General features: G+C 59.3%; 2 protein-coding genes across 4 annotated transcripts; one reads left to right on the plus strand and one right to left on the minus strand.

The window, feature by feature from the left end:
• The first annotated feature begins 1,507 nt into the window (after positions 1–1,507).
• On the plus strand, positions 1,508–11,944 carry EFEMP2 (EGF containing fibulin extracellular matrix protein 2). Of its 3 annotated transcripts, none has more exons than XM_027856004.1 (11): positions 1,508–1,576; positions 3,327–3,429; positions 3,951–3,999; positions 6,418–6,648; positions 8,152–8,274; positions 8,429–8,545; positions 8,722–8,841; positions 9,887–10,006; positions 10,090–10,216; positions 10,737–10,932; positions 11,692–11,944. In XM_027856004.1, the coding sequence occupies exons 2-11, from the start codon at positions 3,328–3,330 to the stop codon at positions 11,851–11,853; spliced, it is 1,347 nt and encodes a 448-aa protein (XP_027711805.1). In that variant the 5' UTR covers positions 1,508–1,576; position 3,327; the 3' UTR covers positions 11,854–11,944. The 3 variants fall into 3 exon arrangements, with proteins under 3 accessions (XP_027711805.1, XP_027711804.1, XP_027711806.1); XM_027856003.1 differs by lacking the exon at positions 1,508–1,576 and adding an exon at positions 2,159–2,250; XM_027856005.1 differs by lacking the exon at positions 1,508–1,576 and adding an exon at positions 2,774–2,845.
• A 383-nt stretch (positions 11,945–12,327) lies between these two features.
• MUS81 (MUS81 structure-specific endonuclease subunit) lies at positions 12,328–20,586 on the minus strand. Its single transcript, XM_027856002.1, has 16 exons — positions 20,431–20,586; positions 19,704–19,836; positions 19,057–19,130; positions 17,808–17,906; positions 17,587–17,655; positions 17,183–17,271; positions 16,738–16,887; positions 16,493–16,585; positions 15,870–15,991; positions 15,683–15,780; positions 15,271–15,387; positions 15,105–15,200; positions 14,914–15,027; positions 14,647–14,750; positions 12,569–12,652; positions 12,328–12,472 (listed from the first exon to the last, which is right to left on the minus strand). The coding sequence occupies exons 1-16, from the start codon at positions 20,566–20,568 to the stop codon at positions 12,406–12,408; spliced, it is 1,647 nt and encodes a 548-aa protein (XP_027711803.1). The 5' UTR covers positions 20,569–20,586; the 3' UTR covers positions 12,328–12,405.
• Between the last annotated feature and the right edge of the window lie 599 nt (positions 20,587–21,185).

Below are 21,185 nucleotides of genomic sequence, written 5' to 3' on the forward strand. Positions count from 1 at the left end.
AAGTCGACCCTCAGGGCAGCTGAGCTTCTGGCAAGGGATTGATTTCAGCAGACTGGGGGAAAGATCTATCTACCTATCTTGCAGTTGGTGTGTAGTCCCGTCTGACTCTCAGTGACCCCATTTGGGGCTTTCTTGGCAGAGATACTGGAGGGGTTTGCCATTTCCCTCTCCAGCTCATTTTACAGATGAGGAAACTGAGGCAAGTAGGTTAGGTGACATTCAGTTGTTTTTCCATTGTGTCTGACTCTCAGTGACCCCATTTGGGGCTTTCTTGGGAGAGATACTACAGGGTTTGCCATTTCCTTCTCCAGCTCATTTTACAGACGAGGAAACTGAGGCAAACAGGGTTAAGTGACTTGCCCAGGGTCACACAGCTAGTAAGTGTCTGAGGCCAGATTTGAACTCACTGGCTCCAGGGCCAGCACTCTATCCACTGTGGTGCCACCTAGCCGCCCCATTTACCTATATCATCTATTTATTTTCCTGTTTATACGGCTACCTATCAATCTTCTACCTGTCTATCTGTCTGTCTGTCTATCAATCATCTATCCTAGAATGAATTCCCATTTGTAGAACTGATGGTTGCCTCCTCCGGGGTAATGTCAGGGAACAGGATTTCTCAGAGCAGGGGAGCCAAGTTTTGTCTAAGCTTGGGACTGGGAGGAGCCCAGGCTGGGCATTTAGCTCCTGAGTGGGGAAAGGGGTGGCTCAAGGACGTTAAATCAAGGCTGGACCAATGGCAGGGACCAGAATCTCTCAGCTCCACAGATGAAAAGAAGGGAGGGGAATAATGGAGATCCTTGACTTCCAGTCTCAGGGAACGTAGGACCAGGGTCTCTCAGCTTGAATTTGAGAAATGGCGGGGATCTTAGTCCCAGGCTGCAGAGAGTCAAGAGATGCTTGGACTTTTGGTACAAAGCTTGGGGTGGCGTGAGGAGGCTCCAGAGAGGGCCTGTCCAAATTTCTCCTCCCTGCGCCCTCAGGGCCAGGTGCTGTGCACAGTCCAGGAAGGAGCTTCTTAAATGCCTGTGGGATAGGATTGACCCAGGCCCTTCAGCTGCAGCCTGGGAGCACTGGAGGAACCAGGGTTGATCTACTCAAGGCTAGGGGGATTTGGGAGGGAGGAATCAGGAGCTCTAATCTCCAGGCTCAAGGACTGTTGGGAATTAGGACTGTAGCTCCAGGCTGGGGGTATTTGGAGAGGACTGGAATGTCTCAGCTCCAAGCTCCATGCCTCTGAAGTCCCTTTCAGTTCGGAGGGGCCAGGCTCTCTCCCCTCCAGATGCAGGAATTTGGGGTCTTTTGGTTCCTGCTCAGAGAGGTTTGGAGAGGGGGAAGAGGACAAGGTCTTTCAGTTCCAACTGGGAAGGCTGAGCGCAGGGGAGACAGGGGCCCCTTGGCTATAGGCTTAGATGGAGGCACCAGGATCTGAAACTTAGGGATTGGGAGGGGCCCGGATTGCTCAGATTCAAGCTAGGAATGGTATGTGGAGGGGGGGAGGGTGGAGAGGGCAGGCAGCAGAGATCTTCTGTTCTAGCCCAAGGGAATTGGGGAAACCAGGATCTCTCAGCTTCAGGTTGGGAGATGGGGGAGATTGTCAACCCAAGAGATTGGGGGCCTCTGGGCATCTCAAGTTCAGGGTGATGGAACTGGGGTCCCCAGGGTGTTTCTGCTCTAGCCTGCAAGATTGGGAGCTCAGGGATTCCAGCTCCAGCCTGAGCTCTGGGTGACTCAAATGCAGGCCTGAGGATTGGGGGCCCTAGGCTCTGTCAGGTCTAACCTGGAGGAACTGGGGAGCTCTGGGTGTCTCAGCTCCAGGCTGGGGAGTTAGAGGGCCTCAGGCGGGGCTTCAGGCTCATCAGAAGCTCAGAGAGTAGGACCCGAAGGAGACCGGGAGGCAGGCGGCCACCCTGGCCCTGCTCCTGGCCTTGGCTTTGGCCTTGGCCGACCAGTTCCCCGTAGCCCGAGATGCCTGGGCGGGGCGGGGTGGGACGGGACGGGACGGGACGGGGCGGCCGCCAGCCAGGGCTGCGCGGAGGCCGGCCGCCGGTGGGCTCGCTCGGGCTCGGGTCCCTCCCCCTGGCTCAGGCTCAGGAATCCGTGTCGTGTCCGGGGCGGGCTGGGGGGCGGGGGGCGGCCGCTTCCTGGGGCCGCTTGTCCAGGGAGCGGAGCCTCGCCAAGCCCACAGGCTCAGAGCAGCCCGGAGCCCCGGGGGCCGCGGGGGGTGGGCTCGGGTCGCTCCAGCCTCAAGTAAGTGTTGCGAGCCCGGGGGGGCTGGGAGCTGGGACGCCGGGGCGCCCGCTGAGCGGAAACTGCCGACTCAGCGGAATGGCCGATGGGTGGGGGGAGGGGAGAGTTGGAAAGTTTGGGGAGGTGAAGATTAGCCTGAGTCCCCCTTGCCTTGGCCCTGGCCAGGAGTGGGAGCCCCAGCTGCGGGAGAAGAGGCACAACGATCCCGGGAAGCCTGGGGCTGGGGGACTGAGGAGTGAAGTGGGTCCCACTTCCCCTGGGGGAGCCGGAGTGTAGGTGGACTGCAGGGGTCCCGCGCCTTCAGCTGCAAGGCAGAAGGCTGAGGTCCAAGAGGAGAGATGGCAGTAGGAGGAGGTCAGCCACACTTCCTTTGGGCGAGCTGAGGGGCAGAACAGCCTGGGGCCTGGGGGAAGAATTTGGTGGGGGAGGGGGCACACAGAACAGCTGGGTCTCGGGGGGGGGGGGGCAAATAACAGTCTCAATCCCCTGGGTAGTGGTGAGGGTCACAACAGCTGGTCCTCTGGGGAGAGCTGGTGGAGGAAACCCTGCTCCAAAGGGAGAACTAGGAACCAGTACTTCACACTTCTGAGGAAAGGTTAGGAGCAGGATATATCAGGGTTCTGTGGGAAGAACCTTCGTGGGGCACTGAAGGCCTGGGGGAAAGGAGACACATAAAATGCCTGGTGCTTGAAGGGAGAACCAGGACTGGAAGAGAGGGCTGGGCCTGGGGGCTACGGAAGCCTAGATGCAAAGTCTCCCAATCCAGAAGGAGAGCTGGGTCCAGGGAAGCAAGATGTCTGGGGCCTGGGAAGAGAGTGAGGGCTGGTGGATGCGGGCATGAGACTGGCCACGTTTCCCTTGGGAGAACCAGAGCTGGACGTCTGGGGCTCTTCTGAGAGGAGGAGAGTCGGGGCTGAGGCAGTGTGGGTGGGGTGCAGGATGCCTGGGACCTCAGGGAGAGTTGTGGCTGCATAGCTGAAGGGGCAGGAGGAAGGGGTAGCGTCTGACTGGCTCCAGGCCTCCTCGGAGCCAGATCCAGGTGAGGCTGAGGCAGGGCTCTCCTTCCTTGGCCCTAGGATGCCCCCTCTTGTCTTCTTTCTCCGAGGGCAGCTGCTATTGCTGCTGTTTCTTCTGGGCACTGCATCTCCCCAGGACCCTGAGGAGCCGGACAGCTACATGGTGGGAACCCTGGAACTCGTGACAGGCCTGAGGGGGTTGGAAAGAGGCAGCAGGAAACAGGGGGCTGGCAAGGGGATGGGGTGGAAAAGAAGAAACCACATGGGGTCCTGAGATAAGGCTGGAGGAAGGGGCAGGAGCAGGGGCAGGATTTGGGGAGGATCCTCACAATCTCCCAGCCAAGCCCAAAGGTGCTAAGATCAGCTGGTATAGCTGATCAAGTGCTGGGCTTGGAGCTGTGAACACCTGGGTTCGAATCCTGTCTGATGCTGGCTTTGTGACCCTGGGCAAGTCTCTCCACCTCTCTGTGTCTCAGTTTTGACATCTGTAAAATGCAGATAACAACTGCACATGACCTAGAGGGTTCTCGGGAGGATCCAGTGAGATAGTCTTTGCAAAGCACTTTGCAGACCTTAACACTAGAGCCCGGCCTCCCCGATCCCTCTGCCCAAGCCCAGTGACCGAGGCTTCTGACCTAGAATTAGAGCTTAGAGCCTGACTTTGCCTCCTTCCTGCTGCTCTAGGAGTGTACGGACGGCTACGAGTGGGACACAGAGAGTCAGCACTGTAAGGGTGAGTATGAGGGTGGCCTGGAGCCGGGAGGCTCCTCCCTGGCCGGAGAAGATGGAATCTCCAAGATGAAGGCTCTGATACTGGCCAGCGAAGGAAGCTTGGCATCATATAGTGCAGCCTCCGCATGTAGAGACTGGGGAACTGGGGCCTCAAGAGGAGTGACTTGCCTAGGGCCCCCGAGGTAGCAGCGAGTGGCCAGTTGGGATTTCAATTCAGTTTCTCACTCTACCTTTCTTGGGTCCCTTTTCCGTGAAAGGGAGCCGATGAGAGAAGACGGATGCAGCAATCACTGCAGGGCCGTGGGGCGCTTGAGATGAGGGCGCCTGGGCCTTCATTTAATGTGCGTTGGGAGTTACCAGAATCCCAGAGGTGAGGTGGGGTCATGGAATGAGGACCCCCGAGCTCAGAGCCTCCAAGTGTCCCCTGCTCAGCCGCAGCAAACCCCTTGACTTCTCTGAGCCTGTTTCTTTGTCTGGGAAAGGGGAATTCTAATCCTACCGATCCTTTGGGGGCTTGTGAAAAGCAATTGGCAAACCTTAAAGCAGTCACAGAATTAACCTTGTACCAAACCAAACCAACATAGTCCCTGCCCTGAGGGAGCTTCTATTCTAATGGCCGACGTGGGAGTGAGTAGTTACGTATAGAGACACTACACCCAGAAGGAAAGCGGGGACTAAGCAAATTGAAAGGGTCTAAGTATATGGTCCGTGTATCTCTGAAGAATTTAGGAGTAATACGAAGTCACATCCAGGGAGGCTTCGGTAGGAGGTGGCCCTTGGGCTCAGCTTTGAAGGAAGCCAGGAGTTCTGAGAGCCAGAACAGCTCTTGCCCAGCTCAGAAGGGGGGATGAAGGCCCAAGTTTGGGGGACATCCGCTAGATGACTTTGGCTCAAGGGGAAAGTCCATGAAGGAGAATGATAGGGAATGTGACGGGAGAGGTAAGGCGGGAGCCAGACTGCAGAGCATTTTCTGTTTTATTCCAGGGGCACGAGGGAGTCATTGAATATTTTTGAGCGGGGGAGTGACTGTCCTTTAGAAATATCACTTTTGGCATCTGTGTAGAGGATGGATTAGAAGGGAAGACCTGGCGTCTGAGAGGTCAATTAGGAGGCAGGGCCTAAAATAAAGCGGTGGCTGTGTTGAAGGGAGAGAAGTGGGACAGATGGGAGATGTTGTGGGGAGGTAGGGGATTGACCAGACTTGTTAACTGAAGGAAAGGGAAGAGACAAGTTTGTGAAAGTCAGTGACGGGAAGGATGATGACGTCCTCAACAGACAGAAAGAAGTGTGGAGGAGGGATGAGTTTGGGGGAAAATGAGTTCCATTTTGGATGCATTGGTTTCAAGAATTCGATGGGACAGCCAGGAGTCCATGTCCAGCAGGCAGCGTAATGGGCAAGTGGAGCTTAGGACGTTGAAGACTAGACATGTAGATTAGCAACGCCCTTCGCTGGTTTCGATGCCACTTGGGCCCAGGGCCAGGTCAGTGCTTTCTGGCCTGTGATAGCTTCACCCCAAAGCCAACTGATTTCTCAGAGATTCGCAGGCCAGGCTGGTAGCAGCTTGACTGGTTCTCTCCCTTCTGCCCCAGACTTCTTTGGGGTCCTGGAGAATGTCCCCTCCCGGGCAGTCTCTGAAAGACACCGGCCAGTGATGCCAGCTGGACTTCCCTGGCCCCAGAGCAGCTCTGCCAGCCCAAGCGGAGTCACAACTAGGCATTGATAGCAGTCCCCTCGTTCCTGGGGTCATAGACCTCTCTAAGCATGAGGTCATTTCTTGGGGTGGGGATGGTCAGTGGGGAATAGGTGGGGCTATTTCTAAAATAACAGGGCACTTGTGAACAGGCCTGGAGTTCAAGGCTTTGGTGGGGGGTCCTTCCTTGTAGCCCTGAGTCAGCGTTCTGGCCCGAGTCAGTACTCAGGAAGGCAAATGGTGGGGGAGATAGAGGCAGTCTCCAGCCTGGGACTGAAGAGCCCTGGAGCTCCTATGCAGAAATACAATCCCTGGGATCGCCAGCTCTCCCCCATGGGCCTGGTAGGAAGAGCCCTGAGCCAGAAACCAGGAGGAACTGGGAAAGTCCTTTGTCCTCCCTGGGCCTCAGCCTCTGCAGCTGCGAGGTGGAGGGGGGTGGACCACATTTCTCCAGGGTTGCTCCTACTCTGATCCCTGCGATCACCTCCTGGCTGGGTGGCCTTGGCATGAATTGCTACCGCTCTGGGAGTCACGGATTCCCCAACTCTAAAGTGAGGGACCACGTCATAGCTCATCCCTTGTCTGCTCCCTCCTGGAGGATGGTCATCTCTCGGCGTGGTCCTCCTAGAGCTGTCAGAGTGCACCCTCCCTTCCTGCTTCTCTTTGGCTGGAGCTCTCTGAGCTGCTCCCCCTCAGCTAGCAATCTTTCCCTTTCTCTCTGCCCACAGATGTGAACGAGTGCGAGACCATCCCCGATGCATGTAAGGGGGAGATGAAGTGTATCAACCACTACGGGGGCTACCTGTGTCTGCCTCGCTCAGCTGCTGTCATCAATGACGTCCATTCGGAGGGGGGCCCCCCTCCCCGGCCAAGGCCTCCCAGGCCTCCGGCCCCTGGTCCGCCTCGACCCAACCCCTGCCCGCAGGGCTATGAGCCTGATGACCAGGACAACTGCGTGGGTGAGTGCGGGGGTGGGGGGCAGGGAGGGCTGTGCTCCCGTGGAAGGATCTCCCCCAGCTACCCAGGGGGACTGAGCAGCTTGGAAGGCGGTGCTGCCCTCTCTAGAGATAGGGAGTTTGGTGGCAGACTGACTTTAAGGAGAGAGGTGGGGAGTTCAGTTTGGGCCATGATGAATTTGAGGTACTCAGGGGGCAACCGTCAGAGCTATGCATTCGTTGAACTTTGGTTGTTCGAAATTTTTATATATTTTTAAAGCATAGAGCCTTTTTTATTCTTTTTATTTCTGTTCCACATTCTCTCCCTCCTCTCCGCACCCACTCTGCCGCACCTATGTGGCACCCAGGACTCCCCTCACACAGGGACCCACAGCCTGCTCCAGGCTGGAGGTGCTTGGTGGGTCAGCCCACCAGAGCATTTACTTTGCTTGGGCAACCTGTGTGCCCTTGGTGGAGCAAATCTGGTGACAAGAGATTTCCCTTGTGCACACATGTGGTCCTCCCTCTTACAGGTTTTTCCATTACTGGCCAGAGAAAGCGCACGTAAGGACCACCAGTGACCCGGGGAAACGTCTTGGGGTACACACATAGGGCACACATGTGAAGGGGCACACGCCAGGGGCCCGTGTGACCAAGGCACGCCTATGGAGGGTTAGAGGCACTAGGCCACGGGACCGGCTGTGGCGTCTCCCGACGCCGCGGAATTCCTCCGATAGTACCAATCGACTCTGTTGCTCCTTTCTGGGTGTCACATCGTCCACTACCCCGTCGCCCGCCTCCTTCTCCATCCACGGCGTCTGCTCCCTTTGCTGGCCTTCAGCTGCTCCTCTTCGGGGCCACCTGCCGCTCTCTTGTTCTGCGGGGGGGTAGAAACTAAACTCTCCCTCCTAAAGGAGGGCTAACTCTCCTTCAGTGCATAGTAGAGAGCTATTCTAACCTAGCGAGAAAGTTAAAAAAATTTTTAAAAAGCCAACTATCCCAGGCTAAGCGAGTCTATTCATTTGAACTGCTGTAAACATGCAGTTCAGGGCCTCGGGAGACTATTTGAGTTGTGGATTGACAATCCCTTTTCCCTTTTGCTTAATCCCTGATTATCACAGGAGCTGCTGCACTGGGCTTAAGGCTCATTTTAGTTCCCATAATGCTCTCTGACTGACATGAAAATGAGTCTGAGGTCAAGAACAAAAGTGCCAGCAGGGCCATTGTCTCGGCCACATTTTGGACTTTATGATGTTACGTCTGTAAGCAAGAAAATGACACAGTTTGGGGTCTTAGAACCATTCAGTGGGGAGGGCCTCAGAGGTCATCTCTCACTTTATGGGTGTCCCTGAAGGAGGTTTTGTAGCTGAGCGCACGCATGGTGCAGTGTTCCCACATCTCAGCGGCTTTGAGGGGGGCGATCTGGTCCCAGGAGGGTCTCCGCCGGGCTGGATGGCCATCCGTACTGGCCACCCTTCGGTCTGACCCACGGCTGCCCTGGGGACACACCCTGTCTCTGACCTCTAGACATAGATGAGTGTGACCTTGACCTCCATGACTGCCGTCCCAGCCAAGAGTGCCACAACCTGCCTGGCTCCTTCCACTGCTCCTGCCCTGATGGCTACAGAAAAGTGGGCTCTGAGTGTGTGGGTAAGTGAGCCGCCAGAAGCCCAGATCCCCCCCTCGCCCCCCCAGCCCCACCCCCGAAACCTCCTGCCCCCTGAACGAGACGACCAAAGGCTGAAGCCCACCCTCACCTCCTTCGCTGCCATCCTTCCACAAAGCCTGACCTCTGACCCCCCAGACATAGATGAATGTCGCTACCGCTACTGCCAGCATCGCTGTGTCAATGTTCCTGGCTCCTTCACCTGCCAGTGTGAGCCTGGCTTCCAGCTCGGGCCCAACAACCGCTCCTGCGTAGGTGAGACCGCCTGTGGGAAGGGGTGGCCGACCAGGGTGGGCAGCAGGAGGGCACCATGGCGTCCCGGAGGCCCGACCTCAGTGGCATCCTAGCCCGTGAACCGCCCACACTGGCATGGAGGAGGCTGGGGCCCTGCTGCTTCTGCTGACCCTGACCCTGCCGTCTGCTGCCCCCAGATGTGAATGAGTGCGAGATGGGGGCACCCTGTGAGCAGCGATGCTTCAACTCCTATGGGACTTTCCTTTGCCGCTGCAACCAAGGCTATGAACTACATCGGGACGGCTTCTCCTGCAACGGTGACTGGCCCCCATCGGGTGACGGCTGTGCCCCAGGCCCTGCCCCCGATGAGACCCTAGCCAGTGACCAGACAGGATATGAGTAATGTTTGACTCTGGGATGTGGACGCAGTGCAGTAGAAGAGCGTCAGGGCTAGGAGGGCCCTTGGAACACAGAACATCAAAACTGGGAGGGACTTTGGAACACTGAATGTCAGAGCTGGAGTGGCCAGGAGGGCCTTTAGAACATGCCAGGAATGGGAGGGTTGGGATGTGAGAACAGGGTGGCATCTTCAAACATAGACCATGAATGTGAGAACCGGAGGGATCTTGGAACGTAGGATGTCAGAGCTGGACCAATCTCAGAGCCCTCGGAGTCCAGGCCTTTTTGTCAATTTAAAAAAAAAAAAAAAGGCAGAATCCTAGTGAAAGGCTGACATTTGTCCAGGGTCTTGCGGTCAGACAGTAGGGGACTGGTCTCCCAGAAGACAGCCTAGCGTTGGGCAGGCCGAGCTGCAGGTTTCACTCCTGCCCAATTCAGCTGAACAAACATGTAGGAAGTGCATGCATCTGCTGGGCTTGCTCTGCCCATGGCCTCCTGGGAGCCCCTCATCTCGTGCCGCCTCCCTCAGCCCCTTGCTGGGTAGGAGTGTGGGCCGCTCCGACGTCAGCCTGGCTCTGTGCGGCCCTCCGAGATCTTGGGGAATGGCAGCTGCCTGTATCTGTCGATCCTGGGCTTTGCTGCCAACTCCCCTGCCGCCTGTACTTGAACTAAGTGAATGATGGAGAGCTCTGGGAGGCCTTGGACTGTCAGGGAGACAGGCACTGCCTTTGGGGCTGCTCTCTTTCTAGGGCTCCACCTGTCGTGGTCCCGTCCCCCCTACCCTGTGCCCCGCAAGTCCCACAGACCCTCACCTGACCTTCCCTGTCCCCCACAGTCTAGCAGTCCTTCACCTGACTTCTCCTGTCCCTCCCTTGTTCCCCCAATCCAGCAGAACCTTTCCTGCCCTCCCCTGCCCTCCCAGTCCAACAGACCCTCACCTGACTTCCTGTCCATCCTCTGCAGACATCGACGAATGCAGACATTCCACTTATCTCTGCCAATATCACTGCTCCAACGAGCCGGGCCGATTCTCCTGCCACTGCCCCCAAGGTTACCAGCTGCTGGGCACCCGCCTCTGCCAAGGTCTGCTGGGCTAGGGGGAGTGGGGACACCTTGGGGGTCCGTACCTGGCTTCGAGGCCACCACTGACCTTTCACCCTTGGCAGACATAGACGAGTGTGAGTCCGGCACCCACCAGTGCTCCGATGGCCAGAGCTGCGTCAACTTCCACGGGGGTTATCGCTGTGTGGAGACCAACCGCTGCTCAGAGCCCTACGTCCAGGTGTCTGACAAGTGAGTCCAGCCCAGGCAGCCCCGGGTGCCTTCCCCACACCCAAGCTTTCCTCAAACTAGCTGAACAGAGACTGTGGACTGAGAGCCGGGAGGTGAGATGGAGAGACAGAGGGACAGAGAGCGTTAAGGGCTTACTTACTCTGTGCTAGGTACTTAAGTGGTGAGAATTCAAATAAAAGGAAGATGATCCCGCCCTCTGAGAGTTTCCATGCTCATGGGATGAGACGGGTGACTGACAGCTCCTGAGCTGTCCCCCTTGGAGCCAGGAAACCCCATGGGGCAGGGAGAGGGAGAGAATGAGGAGGGCCCGAGGGGAGGCGTGGCATGGTGACATGGCTTGTCAGAGCTGAGAAGGGCGGCCGTGCCCCCAGCTCATGGCAGGTCAGGAGACCCCAGGTCTGGCGACTTCTGGTCCCCTAGGATGGGCTGGGGGGAGTGGAACTATCCGTCCCCAGGGGGCAGAAGGTGGGAAGTGGAGCCTGCCCGGCCTGGCCTGACTGCTTGCTCCCTGGTCCTCCAGCCGGTGCCTCTGCCCAGCATCCAATCCTCGGTGCCGGGAGCAGCCGTCCTCCATCGTCCACCGCTACATGAGCATCACCTCAGAGCGCAGCGTCCCTGCCGACGTCTTCCAGATTCAGGCCACCTCTGTTTACCCTGGGGCCTATAATGCCTTCCAGATTCGGGCTGGAAACCCCCAGGGAGACTTCTATATCAGGGTATGGTCCTGGTTGATGGGCAAAGCTGTCTGGGAGCACCAAAGTGGGCACACCAGGGAGGTGGGACTTCCTGCTGCGAGATCACCAGCCTTTCCCTAACTCTATCTGCTGGAGGCCAGATCTCTAAGGCCAAAGATTCCCTGCCTTTTGGTTCTCCCCTCAGAGAACTTAAGGCCCATTCGGTAAACCCACAGACAGAATCCCCGACGCAGAGGGATAGAACACCTCAAACAATCTGAGAACACAAGGCAATTTCTGGCCCAGAATTTGAGCGCAGGGACTTTAGGAGGTTAGACTGTTGTCTGGTGGGTCAGTAGGAGTTGGGCCTTGAAGGATGAGTGGGCTAGTGGTAGGTGAGGAGAAGGAAGGGCCATGAAGGCGGGCCAACCAACGGTCTCGGGAAGGAACCTCAAAAGCTACTGAATCCTACGCGTTCATTTTAGAGATGAGCAAACTGAGGCCCAGAGACATGAAGGAACTTGACCCCCTTCCCCTCTGATAGTGAGTCGTGGGGGCAGGGCTGTTGTAGGAAGAGGAACCCAGGGAGTCTGGACTCTGGCAGAGGGAAGCCGGAGGCCAAGGTGATGGAAGGGCCTTAGAACACCAGAAGTCTGGGATGGGCAGTGGAACCTTAGAACAGAGACTGGGGAACATGAGGCCCTGAGGGTTGGGCTGGGCTGCGGGGCCCTCTGCCCCAAGACTATCGGAGGGGAGGGCTCTGGTTCCCCTTGTGTCTGAGCGCTCTCTCTTCCCTTACAGCAAATCAACAACATTAGCGCAATGCTGGTTCTAGCGAGGCCCGTGACGGGGCCTCGAGAGTACGTGCTCGACTTGGAGATGGTCACGATGAACTCCCTCATGAGCTACCGGGCCAGCTCTGTGCTGAGGCTCACCGTTTTTGTGGGAGCCTATGCCTTCTAGGGGCCTGGGGGAGGGAAGGAGGGGCTTCCCCGTGAAAACATCAGAAGCTGTTCAGGAATAGAGAAAAATCAATAAAAAGAGAAAAATCTGACAGGAGTGATGGGTGTGGGGGCCCCAAGGTGGGGAAAGAAAACCCAGACCCTCTGGGACGTGCCCGGCGCCACACAGAAGCCAGGCCCCCCCATCCCTGGTCCTGGGGTTCTTCCGTTAGCGACGGGCTCGGAAAAACCCAGGTCTGTCCATCGCCGCAGAGGAGCCCCTTCCCCAGCTCAGCCTCAACTTCCTGCCAGAACCCCAGGCCTCACAGGAGGCCTCGCCTGACCCCCTGCAGCCGCCCCCAGGCACTGGGCCTGGTCCAGGTGGACCCCCCGCAGGGAGGAGAAGCATTGGTGCCTCATTGGTATGGGTCTCCAGGGGCCTCCAGGCCCAGGGACGGAGGGCAGCGATCACCCACCCCCAGCGGACTCGACAGCCTGGCGGTCTGAGACTTTTATTAAATTGTCCAATCCCCCCCATCGCCAGGCCTTGCGCCACATCTCCTCCAGGCTGGGCTCAGGACAGTGGTCCAGGGGTACAATAAAGCTGGCACAGGGTCCGGCTCAGGGCTGGGCCCAGGTTCCTGGAAGAGGAGGGGAGAGAGGAGGTGGTGACTGGGGAGGCTGGCCAAGGCCGCCCGCCCCGGCCCCCACCGGCAGACCCTAGCCTGCACCCTCACCTCTGCAAGCGTCCACACTTGATGAAGCTCAGCAGCTTCTCCTGCTCCTGGGGGCTGGCACAGGCATCATAGGCAGCCACGAGGCTGAGCACAAAACGGGAAAGACAGCCTTTGAAAAGCGGGGTGGCAGAGGCACAGCACCCCCCTCCCCCAAGGGCCACCATCTTTCAGTATATACTGGGATCCTCTTCCCACCAAGGCTGGCTTACTAAGGGGAGGGCGGAGAAGTGCTAGGCCCCATCCCTGTGCCCAGGGGCCTCACAGCCTAGTTAGGGAGACTGGCCTCAACCTCTGGGCAACTGTCCGAGCTGCTAGAGCCGAGGCAGAGACCACCAGGGGCCGTGAAACAGGCGGGCAGAGGCAGGGATCAAATCCCACTTCCGACACAAATTGTGTGACTGTGGGAGAGCCCCTTAACCTCTCAGACTTGGTTTCCCCTTCTGTAAAATCTGGATAACTGTGTCAGTACTGCCTGCCTCCCAGGCTCTTCTGCTCCTTTCTCACCAATTCTGTTTTTCTCTCCTTGAGCCTCCCAGAGCTTCCCCTCCCTCCACTCGCAGCTGAGGACCTACCTCTTATTCTATGAAGAAAATCAAACCCATTTCCTGCACACGCCCTCATCTCCCCAGTTCTATCTGAGAACCCCATGCCCTGACCCTCGCCAAACTCCCTCCTCTACTCCAGTCTCCAGAAACGTGGACTTTCACCCCCTCCAGCAGACAGGTCCACCTTCAATCTCCAAACTCCATCTTTCATTTCCCCATGTCCGGCTTCCCCCATCCAGAAAGCCTCTAGCAGACCTCATCACCCAGCTAACTGACCTAAATCTCTCTTCCCTTTCATGGCCAAATCACAGAAAAAGCCATCTACACTGCCTCCACCTCCTCTCTACTCTCTTTTGAAGCCTGGTCTCACCATTCTGCCATCAGGGCTCTCTCCAGTTACTAGTGATCTCTTAATCACCAAATCCAATGGCCTTTTCTCAGTCCTCATCCTTCCTGACCCCTGCGCAGTTTTTGACATGACTGGCCATCCCTGCTCTCTCTCCCACCCTCCTCCTACCTCTGACCACTCTTTCTCGGGCTCTGAGGCTGGATCCTCCTCCATCTTCGCCCCCCCATCTGGCTATGCTGCCCAAGATTCCAGCCTGGGCTCTCCTCTCCTACACTCAGCTCCCACCTGGAGGCAGAACACACCCAGAATCCTCTCAGCTTGGCTCTCCTCTCTCCTGACCCCTCATAGCCATCCCCAAGCTCCCTAGGCATTTAGAACTGAAGTCAGCACGTCCCCCAAAGGCTCCTCTCTTAATTTCCCCCAGTACTGTCCTCAGCTCTTCCCTGTCACTCAGCCCCCAGATTTCTCCTGGCCCAGACCACACTGGGTCCGGGGGTGGGCTCTCAGCATCTCTGACCTGGACCTTCCAGAAGCATCCTCTCTGGGCCCACGTGGAGAGAGCCCCTTGGTGGGCACTCTCCAGTCCCACCAGACAGGCCTCCCTCTCTGCCTCACTGGCTGCTGTTCCCCATGCCTCTTCACCTCTCCCTCCGAGGACGCCTGGCTCTCTTCCCCTCCCAGAAGGGCTAAGGCACGGCTTCGTGGGAGTCTGGCATATAACCACAGAGCTGTATGCTGCCTCCTCCCTTAGAATGTAAGCCCTTTGAGGGCAGGGCTCATTCTGTTCTCTGGGGAGTGCTGGGCACAGAGAAGGGGCTCATCGAACTTCACTGACTGACTGCTATCACTGTAACAACATCTCATGTTACTTCTCCAACTGTCACAGAGGGCTTTTCCCATGACCACCGGATGAGGAAGATAAAAGTCCCCATTTTACCGATGGGTAAACTGAGGCTAGTCACAGAGCTAGGAAGCGGGAACCCCTCAGGGGACACCCCTGGATGGAAAGCTAAAAGGCCCTCTGAGGCCTCCCAGACGGTCAGTGACTGAGGAAACAACGGAGGCTGTTTCTCCAGACTAGACTACATCAGATGAGCCGTGGGCCATCCAGGTGGGAGAGTGCCTCAGTCCGGAAAGGAAGAGGAAGGGGGGTGGCAGCGGGTGGGCGCCGCTGGCCTGCCTACCTAGCCGGGGTGTCATACTTCTCCAGCACGGCCGCGGCCTTCTCCCCACTCACCCCCCGCACCTGCATCAGCTGCCGGGCAAACACCTCTCTCACGGACTGGGCCTGGCAGGGGGGGAAGGCGGGCATCTCAGGAGGAAGTCCCAGAGGCTGGGGGGCCAGGGGGAGGAAGGGTGGGGGTGGGGTGGGGGGAACTGTGACCAGGGAGGGGGGAAGGACACGGGGGGGGGGGGGGGGGGTGACCAGGGGGGGGGGGAGGGGGGCTCACCTTGTTTTTCATGGCCCCTTCATTGAAGTCCCTGAAGGTGAACAGGCAGCAGCATGGGGTCCCGGCCCCAGGGGCTCCCTCATCTCCCCAGGGTCGGCACCGCAGAGTCTGACCCTAACAAAGAAAAAGTGTGGACGGGCCCTTCCAGGCCGTGAGGGCCCCCCACCTGACCAGTGGCGGCCCCTCGTTACCTCATAGAGCTTCTGCAGGGCTCGGGTGAGGAGAGCCAGGTAGGCGGCAGACTCCTTTAGGCCTGCGGTGTGTTTCACAAAGAAGCCATCGATCACCTGAGAAGGGGCAGGGGTCAGAAGTAGGGGAGGTGAGGGGCCCCGGGCCCCCTGCCCACCCCAACCTCACCTGTGTGTTGGTGACGGCCTGCAGCAGGGTACTCTCGGGAAGGCTGAGGTTGTGGGCAGAGGCGTGGTCCTCTACGAGATACACCCGGTGGCTGAGGCCGCAGCGTTTGAGGCGGAACTGGGGAAGTTGGGGCCACAAGTCAAGCCTGGGAGCCTCCCCTGCCCCCCTCCCCACTCCTCTCCGGGTCTCAGGTCTGCAGGGTTTTCCCTGCCATGTCCCATGTGCTCAGCAGAGACGGAGGCCCAGGATGGGAAGTGACCTGCCCAAAAGCCCAAGGCTGAGCCACATCAGAATCAGGATTCAAACCTAGCCAAACGAGAAATGATTCCAGACTGAGAGCTGAATGGGGACAGGGAGTCAGGGCCCGTGGGCGGTCTCAGGCAGCACTGGAAGGCCCAGGGCCCCTCCGTACCTTCTGCTCCCGAAAGCGCCCATCTACGATGCTGCCACACAGATCATCCAGACGCTTCCTCTCCACCACGTAGTCCAGGACGAACTCGCCGGGCCGGGCTGGGGGCAGGGGCTGCGTCGGCTCTGCGGCCACCATCCTCCACCCCGTGCACCCCTCCCCCACCCCTGGGCCCCTGCCCCTGCCTTACTTGGCACCCTCGGCCTGGTCTCCTGAGCCACCCAAACAAAATCCCCAACATGCAGCTTCCGTACGTCGTGAGGGACCCCCAGGCTCTGCAGCTGCCTTAGAATCTCTGGTCGACGGCTGCCCCTGCGGGCACAGACACACCAGCCCTCAGCACACCCTCTCCCCTTGACTCTGAGGACTATGGCATAAGAGCTGGGAGGAGCCTTAGGACAGGGGATGTCAGGGCTGGGAGGGCCCTTAGGACAGGGCATGTCAGAGTTGGGGGGAACCTTGTGACAGGGAACATCAGAGCTGGAGGGGGTGCTTAGGACAGGAAATGTCAGGGCTGGGGAGCCTTAGAACAGGGGATGTCAGGGCTGGGAGGGGCCTTAGGACAGAAGATGTCAGGGCTAGGGGGCCTTAGAACAGGGGATGTCAGAGCTGGGGGGCCTTAGAGCAGGGGGTGCCAGGGCTGGGAGGAATCTTAGGGCTGGATGAAGGAAGCACACTCAGGATGGTTCAGGGACATAGCCAACATTTAGTAAATAATGGAGTCTGTGCCCCCACATGCAAGCCCTTGGCACTCCCTGGCACAGCTTCCCTCCTGCACGTCTCCTTGCCCTCACCCTCCCGTCCCCTGCTCACCCTGCGGTCTCACTGACATCCACACACAAGAGGATCCTGTACTCCCCTGGCCCCAGCTCGAGGGGCGGCTCTGGAGCCTGGGTCCTTGTGCCTCTGTGGGGACACAGGGCACTGTGAAGAGGTGACAAGACCACCACACCCTCCTCCGTGGCTCTGACAGGGGTTGGGGAGGAGTTCCAGGAAAAAGGTGGCTGCCTGGCAGAGGCCAGGGACATGGCCCTGGCCCCGACAAGGGCGGCACTCACAGCTGAACCGCAGCTTCTTGGGGCCCATCTCCTGTGCCCTTTCCAGGGGACTGGGTGAATCTCAGCCGTAGGCTGGCAGGCGGCCCTCCCAGATCTTCGGCTTCTGCCAACTTCTGAGACAGCTCCAGCCCCTCAGAGGTTAGTGAGTACCTGAGGAAGGCAGGAGAGCCAAGGAAGCAAGTGGCCCCTGGTCTGAGCCCCCCTGGGGTTCCAGCACCAGAGGGAGCCCCTGGCGCCCCAGGTCTGAGCCCCCTGGGATTCCAAGCACCAGAGGGAGCCCCTGGCGCCCCAGGTCTGAGCCCCCCTGGGGTTCCAAGGATCAGAGGGAGCCCCTGGTGCCCCAGGTCTGAGCCCCACAGGGGTTCCAAGCACCAGAGGGAGCCCCTGGCGCCCCAGGTCTGAGCCCCACGGGGGTTCCAGCACCAGAGGGAGCCCCAGTCCTCACCTGGCTGGCTGCTGCGTCTTCTGGACAAGGTTTCTGTGAAGGAGGGCCCGCAGGGCTGGCCAGGGCTGGTTGCTGTTGCTGAGGGCCACCTGACCAGACAGGGAGAGCAGGCATGAGAGGCAGAGGCAGACAATATCTTCCCCCACGGTCCAGTGAAAAAGCCCCAGAACTGGAGTCAGAGGACCTGGATGTGAATCCCACTTATAGGGGGCTTTATGAAAGTTGTTTCTACTCTCTCAGGCTCAGTTTACCTCCCTGTAAAACGAGTCAGACTGGACGACATCTAAGGGCCCACACTCCCCTCGTATTCTGTTCCTCAGCAGAAACGCAGGTCAGTCAGGTGGCCCGACTGTGAGGGGATGGCAAGCCTCTCATCTGACCTCCCTGGGACCCCCGCCTCTTACCCTGGGGGCTTCCTGTTCACACCTCATCAGCAGCTCCTCCTTGGTCAGGGAACCTGGGCTCTTGGGATCCTGAAAGGAGGCAGAGGGAGGGTCAGCGTTCTCTGGGGGCAGCCTTGGCCCCGCCCCTGCGCTGTGGATGCCAGGCACCGAGGCTGATCTGCCTGGCCTCATCCAGGCCTGGTCCCTGTTCTCCCCACCCCCCACTCCCATCCCCGCCTCACCAGCTGCTCCCTGTAGAGAATCAGCAGCACAGCCCACGCGGCTGAGCGTCGGGGCGGCCTGTAGCTGCCACGGCCACCAGCCTTGGGCCGGCCTGGGCCCTGCAACCGGCAGAAGAAAGGCATTCCTGAGTCCACTGCTGTCCCCAGCAGCTTCTCGGGCCCCTCTTCCACCCCTCCTCAATTCTCCTGCCTTGCAGCTGGTCAACCTGACTCTCCCATCCCCCCCCAGGCCTTGGAAGCCTTTGCTGGCACTAAGTGGCATTCTCCAAGGCTCTGTCCTGGGCCACCCGCTCTCCATCTTCTCTCCACCCGCTCTCGATGACATCATCAGGGTTCAGTTATCACTATGGTGCAGCCCACACATGGCCTCAATGTCTCTCCTGAGCTCCTATTGTCCCCCATGGGGGCATCCTTATAGGCTGGCCACCTTCTGGGCATCCTTAACTCTTTCCTCTCCGTTGCCTGCATAGATCCCATCAGGGGCCAAGTGCCATCAATCACCATCTGTCTCTGGCACAAAGCCCCGTCTTCACACACACCTGGGGCCCCTGGACGATGGAATCCCGGCCCCCAGCCTCTGCCCACTGCCAACCAGCCTCCATATAACTAGCTGTCAAAGGGATTTCCCTAGGTCTTGGTTTTTTAAAATGTCAGAGCTCGGGGCGCCACAGCAAGCCTCCCATCTCCCTTTCCTGCTTTGTTTCACAAACTCTCTGGTGTCCTTGATATCCCCACATGATAGCCCCTCCCTTCGACCCAGCACTCATTCCTCCCTATCCCTCCTTAGGATCTCAGCTTTCTTCAAAGCTCAGCTTGGGCGGGGGGGCACCTGAAGAAGCAAAGGATTCCTGACCCCCCTTCCCCTCCCCAGCTGTTCTCTCTCTCCTGCCCCATGGTGCTCGCTGCCTCCAGATCACTGCCCTTGGCAGACTTTCAGCTCCTCCTAGGATGGAGTTGGACCCCACTCTCCAGCCTGGAGGCATAATAAGTGCTTAAGAAAAGACTGCTGGGGGGCAGCTAGGTGGCGCAGTGGATAGAGCAACAGCCCTGAAGTCAGGAGGACCCGAGTTCAAATCCGGCCTCAGACCAACCACTTAGCTGTGTGACCTTGGGCAAGTCACTTAACCCCAATTGCCTCACTAAAAAAAAAAAATTAATGCTGAGCCCTTAAGTGGCTGCTCTGAGCTTCCCCTCCTTCTAGAGATGCCCATCTCTCAAACCCAGTGAGCCCACTGGGTTCTCTTCTCACCCACTGAGAAGGGATTGCATCCTCGGGGGGTCTGCTCAACTCTCCCTGTGAGAGCTCAGAGACTGGTGGCTCTCCTGCAGAAAGAATCACAGCATCACAACAGGATTCTCAGAGAACAGGCAATGTCAGAGCTGGGGGAAGGGGCAGCTTAGAACAGGAAGGTCAGAGCTAGGAGGTTCAACACATTTGGATACCCAGGAGGGACAGGCCTGGTGCAGGGTCAGAGTAGCGCATGGCAGAGCGAGGGCTTGGCTTTTCCCCCTGCCCTGTGGTTCCAGGTTCCTAAAGCTCAGTGGAGAGAGCTCTCAAATCTGCAACCCTAATCTGGCTTTGACGCTTCTCAGCAAGGTGGTCCTGGCTAAGTCACTCTTCCTCAGAGCCCTGGCGAGGAAAGTGCAGATGCCAGCTATGCCCGGGGAGCTGGCTCGGAGCTGGGTCCTCTCTACCTCCTGGACGCCATCCCCGAGCCACTGCCTGGCCCCTCTAACAAGGCTCCAAGCCAGCCTGTGCCTCACTCTATCAGCTGGTTGGGAGATGGGATGTTGGAGGGTCATGGGACAGTTGGAAATCAAATCTGTGTCTCAGCCAGAGTCTCCCGATGGGCCGGAGCCCAGGAAATGAGAGCCTGCTGCCGGGCCCTGGGTCACCTCGGCTGGACGCTCGGTGCTGCTCCAGGCGCTGATCCAGCATCCGGCACAGGGCATCCCCGAAGTGTTGCAGGATCTTGGCTTCCTTCCCGCTCCTGAGGGGCAGGGGGTACCGCAGGAGGGAGCGCAGGGCCTAGAAGGATACAGGGGTCAGTGCATGGGCTACCTTCAACTAAGACAGGAAGGAAAGGGGCGGAAAACAGCGCAGTGCGGCCCCAAGGGCTCTGGCCCCCAGACCCAGGGCGTGCCAGCCTCCCCAGACCCAGCCTCCCCAGACCCAGAGCGTACCAGCCTCCCCAGACCCGGGGCGTGCCGGCCTCCCCAGACCCAGCCTCCCCAGACCCGGGGCGTGCCGGCCTCCCCAGACCCGGGGCGTGCCGGCCTCCCCAGACCCGGGGCGTGCCGGCCTCCCCAGACCCGGGGTGTGCCGGCCTCTCCAGACCCAGCCTCCCCAGACCCAGAGCGTACCAGCCTCCCCAGACCCGGGGCGTGCCGGCCTCCCCAGACCCGGGGCGTGCCGGCCTCCCCAGACCCGGGGCGTGCCGGCCTCCCCAGACCCAGCCTCCCCAGACCCGGGGCGTGCCGGCCTCCCCAGACCCTGCCTCCCCAGACCCAGAGCGTGCCAGCCCCGGCCCCCGGCCTCGGGAGGGCCCAGTGACCCTCCCCTCCCCCTCCCAGCGGGAGCCCCCCACCTGCGGGGGGGGAAGACAGCGGGCCCCGCCCCCACCTTCTGGTAGACGAAGCGCGCCCGCTGGCCCCGGCCGGCCGCCTCGTCCCGCCACTCGCGGAGCCAGCGCACGAAGAGCGGGTTGGCGCAGACGGGCAGCGGCCGCTTCCGGCCCAGGCGAGGCGCGGGCGCGGCCATGGTCCGGTCCTAGCCCGGGCCGCTCCGACCCGGGGCGCTCCCGGCGCCAGGGAGGGAGGCGGGGCCTAGCTCCCCTCCCCGCGTCTCACGTGACCCGAGGCTCCGCCCTGGCCCTCGGGCTTCGCGGGGGTCGAGGGTGCAGACGTCACCCCCCAGCCCACGAATGGTGGCTTCTGAACGTGGAGCTTCTCACACAGCTGGCCCCCCCCCAGTATTTGGGCTCTTCCTACCGGGGCACCCGGGAGCCCACGCCCCACCCCTTCCGCATTCGGGCAGTAGGAGAAAGGAAGGGATAAGGAGTGCTGCGTGGGGATGGGGAAAACGGGAACAGCGCCTCCTATGGTCGGGAGGGTGGAAAGAACCGCTCTAACCTTGGATGGTCCTGGGCGCCTGCAGGGAGGATGGGTTCCTCCAGGGGGCGTGCAGAAGGGACTGAACCTGAAGAAGCAGAGGAGGGGACTGGAGCTCCAGAGATAAAGCCTGGAGAATTCACAAAGGGGAGTGGAGCTGGGGAGACATGCAGAGGGGGCTATATCCCTGCTGATGTGCATAGGGGACTGGCTAGAGCCCGGGGGATGTCCAGAGGGGGCTCCATAGTGTCCGGGAAATCCGCAGAG

Source organism: Vombatus ursinus, unplaced genomic scaffold, assembly GCF_900497805.2.
Source record: "Vombatus ursinus unplaced genomic scaffold, bare-nosed wombat genome assembly UNPS02011369.1, whole genome shotgun sequence".
NCBI classification, from domain to species: Eukaryota; Metazoa; Chordata; class Mammalia; order Diprotodontia; family Vombatidae; genus Vombatus; species Vombatus ursinus.